Genomic DNA, 8,066 nt, shown 5'->3' with positions numbered 1-8,066 from the left:
TTTGAGTGACTGTTGTGGATTTTGTCTTTTCTTTAATGGGAGGGGACGGTGTGCTGGCTGATGGGATCTGTGGCTTGTAACCGGAAGGAACTTAAATGTACAAGGGAATATATTTATATATATTAAAAAAAATGCATACTCTCTGTCAGCTGCTACTTAAAATTTAAGTTTGTATTAGTTATTTGTTTGTTTGTTTTTGTCTTGTTAGTTTTGAAGCCTGTTGTAAACACTTACAAAATGTTAGAATCGAAACACGACCCTGAGCTTTAAGCTTGAATACGGTTCTTCAACAATGGGCAGACGTACAAATAAAATAAACTCTCATGTACCATCTTGTCCGTTTAAAGCTTTTCCGTCCGCTCAGAGTAACGTTTATGTTGGTCATAGTTTTCTGATCTGTGACACTAAACATGGTCCTCGTTAGTGTGTTTCATGAAAACAGTGACCTGCTTTGGTGTTCCTCAGGGAAACGGTTAACTTCACTTTTGCACTCAGGCTGGTGGTGTACAGCCCTAATGACGGCCATCTTACACCGTAGATGCACCACGTTGATCGTATTTAACGAGCTAGTGTTGGTGTTTTAGATCTCCAAACTACATCCAAGAAATAAAAACCGATGTGGAGTTTTTGTTTTTTTGGTAGCTGTGCTCCTAAAGTTCATGAACATTTTACCAAACGGCACTTAAAACCAATCTGAGCAATTTTACCAGCTTCCTCCTCCTACCATGTGAAGAGCATCTTTTTTTCCCTTTTGTTTTTTGTTGTGAAGTCTCTGTACACACTGTAATTATTCTTGCCTGTTTTCTTCTTAATGACAAGAACTGTATATGAAAGGTTCATCATCATGAGAATATAATGGATTGTGAATGTTATATTACTTTCATTTCACTTTGGCTGTCACTTTTCTAAGCTCAATAAACATTCTCTACATGTGATCGCACTGAAGGAACAAAAGCATTTTTTTCTTTTAGAATTAGAGGTCATGTTTTTAGTGAGCTTCTCTGTCATGCAGCAGTCGGTCATAAATAAGATGTTGTCATTTTGCCGACTGAAGAATTCCTCCTGTGGTTGTTTTTGTCTTCTTTTGTCTCTCTTTAGATGTTCTGTGTGTTTGGAACAACACCACAAACTGGTGTCAAAGTCACACTGTTCAGGAAAATACACACACACTGATTAGAATATTTGTTAAAAGGCACAAATGGATTCGACTTCGCTGAACACATACATTTTACTGTCATGTAGCACCAAGAAGAGCAGCAACTTTTTACATTTGACAACCTGAATCCATGAAATTTCACTTGAAGAGTGACTTCTTGACAATTGATAGATGATTAAATTGTCATTTCCGTTGACTTAATTGATTCTTTCAGCTGTAATGGTGAACTGTGAATCAAATAAACATTCAGAAGCTGTTTTTAATGCGCTGTTGGAGTTGCTGCATGAACCACTCGGAGCCATGATGTGGAACATACTCATCAGGTTCTAAAAGGCCTCTATTTTGTCTTGTTACCAATCTGTAGCTTCGGTGCTTGTTCCTAATTAAAATATAACTGATTATGAATAACTGGGGGTTACAAGGTGGCTCGGTGCTTCGTACTGTTGCCTCGCAGCAAGGAGGTCGCCGGTTCGCGCCCCGGTGAGGACACCCGGGATCTTTCTCTGTGCAGCGTGGGTCCTCTCTGGGTTCTCCGGCTTCCTCCCACAGTCCAGAAACATGTTGAGGTTAATTGGTGATTCTAAATTGTCCGTAGGTGTGAATGTGAGTGTGCTTGGTTGTCTGTCTCTAAGTGTAGCCCTGTGATAGACTGCTTACCTGTCCAGGTGAACCTGCCTTCACCCTGAGTCAGCTGGGATAGACTCCAGCCCCCCATGACCCTAGTGAGGGTTAAGCGGTGTATAGATGATGGATGGATGGATGTTTCACCGGGCTTGCCTGAGAAGTCTGCTGCATAACGTCAGAGCTGCAGCTGTACCTTTCCAGGTAGGATTATATAATGCTTGTGTGAATGCCACTGAATTCTCTTTTCTTTCTCTCCAGATTCACACAGACGGCACTCTTTGTCCCCAACAAGTGACTGTAATCAGAGTGACTCACACGGTGAACGCCTGCCACTCCCTTGGCTCAGGTCAGCATTTTTCTCATGTTAACACTCATATCATGTTGTCATGGGGGGTGTTTGGTTTATGTGTGTTTTTCTTTCCTCTGTCTGGATTCCTGAAAGTCGCAAGTCAACTATACTGCTGGCTGAAATGCCTGTGGATGCGTGTACACTGTTTATGTGTGCATGCAGATGGCCTGGTGTCTGCTGTGTTTGTGTTTGTATGCATATGAGCCATGGGCGTGTGGTAGTTAAGGTGTGTTTGCAGGAGGGCGTGTGATGTGAATGAGCGCGTTTGTGTCTGTTGACAGTTAATGGAGGCAGGATATTAGGGTGGAACCTGTTTGTCTGCTTCTAGTCGAGTATTGGTCCACCTGAGCGGCGCTCCTCTTGTCATTTGCTGGCTGCAGAGCAAACAGCATGGACTGATAAGTCTGCGCTGTAACTTTACGACACAGCTCCAACAACACAGAAAAACACCTGCCCGATGGATTCTGAGGTCAGTTTTATTTCTTCTGTTTGCTTTCCAGCGGTGTGTTTGCTTTATCCTGCCTGGTGCTGGTCCTTAAGGTGCGGGATGTGGGTGACAACAGGCTGCATTTCAAGTTCAGTTGGCAGCTAGTTTCTGTCAAACCAGAGCCAGTGCATCATGAGATATGAGCTCATGTCTGTTTCAACCTGCATGTTTCTGTGGATGCATTTCTGCTGACGTGTGGAGCAAACTTAGAGTTGTTTTTTAAAAGGTGGTACTTTCCTCAACCACACAGTCTGTTTTCATGCTTTTTATTCCAAAAATTAGATCTAAACGCGTCAGTTTTGTATTTTCAAAAGGACTCCTCACCTTGACGTGTCCTTTATGATTAGAAAATACAAACTAGCTCCTCTCATGCCAGGTTTCCAAAGTGCTGATGGTGCACAATCTTGTGTTGCTAATGAAACCAAAAAAAATCTTTTTGTTGACTTGCTGTGTTTTGCGTTGATCTCTTTGTGACGGAACGTTTTCATTTTTGCAGCTGAAGGCGAGTTGACTTTGGCTTATCTGTAAGATGTTTGTTGTTCAACTTTAAAACTCGTAAACCAGCGTCGTCCTTTGTTGAAATGTCGTCTGGGGCTGTGCAATATGAGATGACTTCCAAAAATCTGGTGTTTTTGTGGCGATGACGGCGTCTGTCAGGGAACACCTGAGACCCAGCCGGGCACGTGAGATATTCCAAACAATTACAACTCAATATTAGAGGAAACCCCTCTGAATGTAATGCAGTCTAGTAAACCACCATCATTACCTTTTTGACAACAAGAATTTAAAATGTGGAAGCTTCATAAAAGCAGAATTTATGGACAGTTGTAATAGATTACATTAGATAATAAAGTGGATGCTAGGTGGACATTTCTGAGTACTGTAGTTTGCTTTACAATTTAAAATGAACAATTCAATCTGTACTTTTGATGTTGTCAGTGAATGCCACTTGGTGTTGATATAATTATTATTTATCTTGAAGGTCTTGTCAGATTCGAGCAGCTTTAACATCCATTACAAGTTCCAGTCTGCGTTTAAAGCTCTCTATAATACAGCCTCTACTCTGTTAAAGATCCATAACAACATCCTCGTGTCCATTTCCTTGATGTTTATTTTAGTCAGAAAAATTTGAATGTCATTTTATGCCGTAGGGTCTTTACCTCATTATTTAAACTTGTCCTTAACACCTGATCCCACTGCTGCTTTATAATGACCCAATAAATAAATGAATAAATGCATGTGTGTTTTATAAATCATGCACATGTAGTCGCAAACGAATCCTATTTTTCATAGTTTAATTTGGATTTTGTAAAAGCTGCAGTTAGGCAGTGATGTAGAATTAAGCCCGGTTTCATTCATCCCAGCTCATCTTGGTTCAGGATTTTATGTGATATTATCAGATTGTAATGTGTGCTGGAATCATGGCAGGTCTGTCAGAGTTCTGCCAGAATCTCAGAAGGCAGCGGGTGTGGCTACTGCTTACAAAAAAGGAAACAACAAAATACAGAACACTTACTCACAGCGCTCTCGATAAACCTGTTCCTGGTTTTCCTCAGCGATGGCCCATCAACCCCAAGGCCATAACTGGAATACCTGAGAGATGCATCTGCTCAGATACCTGGTGTCCCTCCTTTAACCCCGTGCAGGACTTTCACGTTGTCGTACTTAGAAGACCCCAAGAAAGAATGTGTGCAGAGTATTTGTTGATATTCATTGCAGACATTTATAAGATGTTAAATACATTTTCTGATAAGTTGACGTGTTTTTGGTTCCAAATGCAGGACAAGTGTCCCTCTTTTCATATTTAAAAAAAAGTCTTCAAAATAGGAACAAAAGCAGTACCTGTCACCTAAACCAAATGGCCTGGGGTCCAAAAAGTCCTGAATAGGGTTAAGTAGAAAATACAGCACAAAAACTAAATTAACGTTAAAGTTTTTCCTGTCTTCCTCTGCCATCAGCACAGGTCACATGTTGATATCGTTCCCCACATAAAACAACACATTCTTAACTTGTCCTTTTTCTTCTTCTTTTTTTTAAAAAACATTTTTCATGGGCATTGTTCTTCCCTCCTTGTTTTTGAACTACTTTTAAATGGAGTTCATTTTAGATGTCAGGAAAACCCACTTTACCTTCTGTTCATTGGCTGAATTTAACTGATTAAAGAGGTGAAGCTGTGGCTATGATCTTTGCTAAATTCACCTGGTTCACCTGATGGAAGGCCTGTGAATGTTCTGCCATGTGTTAGGGTGTCACAAATGTACAGCTGTTATTTATCATATTGCCATAATAGTGGAATCTGTTCACTGATTTTTTTTTCTCCCTCATAGGCTTAGTCAGAGTGGACTTTCAGGGAAATACAAGAACCATGGTATGAAGCATCAACCTGCTGTTGTATTTTTTGTTCATTAGATACAGCATACGATAACATTTGCATTTTAGTTTGTTTGGTGAAGGAGTGCTTCTGTTAGAAACACTGAAAACACATGAAATGTTTTTGCTTGCAGCCTTCACACCGCAGAGGACGGAGCCTCTCCGAGGCCCTGACTCTGGAGCAGTTAGACGAGGGAGGAGTGGTCATCTCCAGCATCAACAACGGCGCCTCATCCGACCAGGGACTGAAGGAAGGTATGAGCTTTGACTCCGTATTGAAGCTTTGTTCCATTTTGCTTTTGACTGTTTTAAAAGCAAGAAGTAAAATAGTTTATCTCCGCAAGAACACACCTTCAGTTTGAAGAGATCATTCTACTCTTGATTTAGGTCCAAGGCTGTGTAATTAACTACTCTGAGTGTTTTTGTTTAAAACTTGTGGTCACTTTTGGCTGCAATTTCTGTTTTGTGAAAAGCAATGTTGTTGTAGTGGATGTGAACATGAATTTAGATTTATTTAATCGCTCAGTGTAATTGTAATCGACTGTGGTTGAAGCATGACTTTAGAAACGTGTCTGCGATGTTTGCTTTGTTAGAGTTTCCTGTTGTGATTTTCTTATACAAAAGTCATGAACTATCAAAACACAAGTTTCTTTTTGCTTGAAATGTCTCGAACACTTTCCTGTTCAATGGTTCTGAAGGGAAAAACAAAGACAGTGTATGTCTGAGGTGTCAAACATTCCATCACACCAGGAAATATCTCTCCCAGCTCCGTCAGGGAGGTTTGGCAAGACCTGAGCTGAGGAGTTACTTGGTTAGTTAGTGCCAAGAGTTTAGACTCCAGATCACGCTGCTGTTTTATGCAAATACTTTAATTTTTCTTTTTCAGGGGATGAAATTTTGGGAGCAACAATAAATTTTGATCAACTGTCAAAAGAGGAGGTGTTAGAAGTATTGAAGCTGATGGAACCGTTTGATGACAAGATCCAAGTCCTCACGCGGAACAACCTGAGCAAGAGCCTCGGAAATCTGGACCAGTATGCCAGGGATCCCGAGACAGTAGGTGGAATACAGATACTATCAAGTTTATCAATTAGTAATTTAATTACTTTTCATAACTGTATGCAGCAGGTGCCATAACAGCTGCTAGAGAACATCAACTGTGACATTGCACTTACAATCTATTCACTAAGTTGTGACTTAAATTTCTAGATGCTGAAGGACTCCTACAGCAAACTCTACAATGCCAAAGTCAAGAGGTTTATGAGGGGTGAGGAGCCTAATGCTGAGGAAGGGTATGTGAACGGGGAAGTTACTGGCAAGCCAACAATACCAGGCTCATCCAAGGTCAACCTAAAACATGACACGGGGTTGCCTCGATTCGGAGTTGACTTTGGACTTCTGAAATCCAAGACTTTGAGCACTGACACTGATGCTGATTCACAGTTTGGTGCTAGAGAATTAACAGATGGCAGAAACCTGAACCTTCCGCCGTTTGGTCTCGGCTTGAATGGGACTTCTCTAAATAGAGCTCAGGAATCAGGACTAGAACTTGATGCAAGAAGTCCACAGCTTAAAACTCCAGACTTCATTCTGTCTGGCAGATTACCAGAGGATCCAAATGTTAGTGCTACAGCTGGAATGCAACTGCCAAATACTGACAGTCCATCAGTTGACTTGGCAATGGCAAATCTTGAAAGACCTCAAATTGGACTGGAAAGCAACAGAACTTACAAAGCTCCAGAAATCGCAACAAACTTAAAAGGTTTAGATGTTACAACCCCTAAAATGGGGTTAAACCTTGATGGAGGAAATATCACTGGCCCATCCCTTAATACTGGCGTTCCCCAGGTGAGCATTGAAGGAACAAACCATGATTTCAAAATGCCAAAATATAAAATGCCAGACCTGGGCCTCTCTGGACCTCATGCTCAGTATTCCAAGAGACTGAAAAACCCAGATCTAAATGTGGATGATCCCTCCAGTTACCTTGAATCTCCCAACCTTGTTGGTGTTAAAACACCTGACCTGAGTCTGAAAAATCCAAAGGTGAAAGGTGGGATTTCTACACCTGATATCAATCTTCCCAAAGCTAGCCCACAAGGACCAAATCTGGCTGCTGACACTCCATCAGTCAGCATCGAAGGTCCATCTGGAAAATACAAGGCACCTAAGTTTGCAATGCCCAAATTTGATTTACCAGACATTAAAGTTCCAAGTTTTAATGGAGAATTGGAGGGACCCAATTTCAAAGGTGCAATGGCACACCCAAATGTTGACGTAAATGTACCATCAACTGACATGAATATTAAAAGCCCATCCGGAAAACTGAAAATACCAGGCTTTGGGCTATCTGGTTCTAAAGTTGAACGCCCTGGATATCAGTTAGAAACTCCAGAAATGGATGTCTCTGCTCTGAAAGGTAAAGGGGGCATTAATTTCCCTGGTGTTGATCTAACAGACGCAAAGCTAAACCCTAATATGCCTGATGTGAATATGGCTTCTAGTAAATTTGACATTGATGCAAATGCTTCCTCTGGCAAACTTAAACTGCCAAAATTTAAGCTCTTTGGCACATTATCAAAGAAAAAAGATGTGGATGTCAATGCAGGCATAACTGGTCCTAACTTAGACCTAAAATCATCTGATCTAGATATCTCGGGTCCCAATCTCAGTGGTGGAATAAAGGCACCAGACATAAATATGCCTAAGATTGACCTCAAAGCCCCAAAACTGGACCTCAATACCCAAAATGTTGACTTAGACATGTCATCAGGCAAACTGAAAATGCCAGATGTTCATGCTCCAGACTGGGATGTCAGTCCTCGCTTGGGCAAAGTGAAAATGCCTAAGGTCAATCTTTCTGGTACATTACCAAAAGGGCCAAATATGGACCTAAATACAGATGTGAACCCACCAGATTGGAGTCTGAAAGCTCCAAAGATGAAAGGTGGGGTTAATGCCCCTGACTTTGACTTGCCAAACATGGACATTAAAGCTCCCAAGTTAGATGTGAATACTCCCAATGTCAACATTGGCTCACCAAAAGCAAAGCTGAAATTTCCTAAAATAAAAAGCCCAAA

The 8,066-nt window shown here is 41.1% G+C and overlaps 1 protein-coding gene across 1 annotated transcript; it reads left to right on the top strand.

Annotated features, from left to right (window-relative positions):
- Positions 1 to 2,572: 2,572 nt before the first annotated feature.
- Positions 2,573 to 8,064, top strand: LOC103359078 (neuroblast differentiation-associated protein AHNAK-like; the record flags this gene model as incomplete). The annotated part of the gene is made up of 5 exons (XM_008284276.1): positions 2,573 to 2,598; positions 4,944 to 4,984; positions 5,121 to 5,241; positions 5,873 to 6,042; positions 6,196 to 8,064. Coding segments are annotated over exons 2-5 (2,163 nt in total), but the record flags the coding sequence as incomplete, so codon positions are not given.
- Positions 8,065 to 8,066: the final 2 nt, after the last annotated feature.

This window comes from Stegastes partitus, unplaced genomic scaffold (genome assembly GCF_000690725.1).
Source record: "Stegastes partitus isolate 25-593 unplaced genomic scaffold, Stegastes_partitus-1.0.2 Scaffold352, whole genome shotgun sequence".
NCBI classification, from domain to species: Eukaryota; Metazoa; Chordata; class Actinopteri; family Pomacentridae; genus Stegastes; species Stegastes partitus.
The sequence above is the reverse complement of the archived record's forward strand: the minus strand, read 5'-3'. Positions and strand labels throughout refer to the sequence as shown.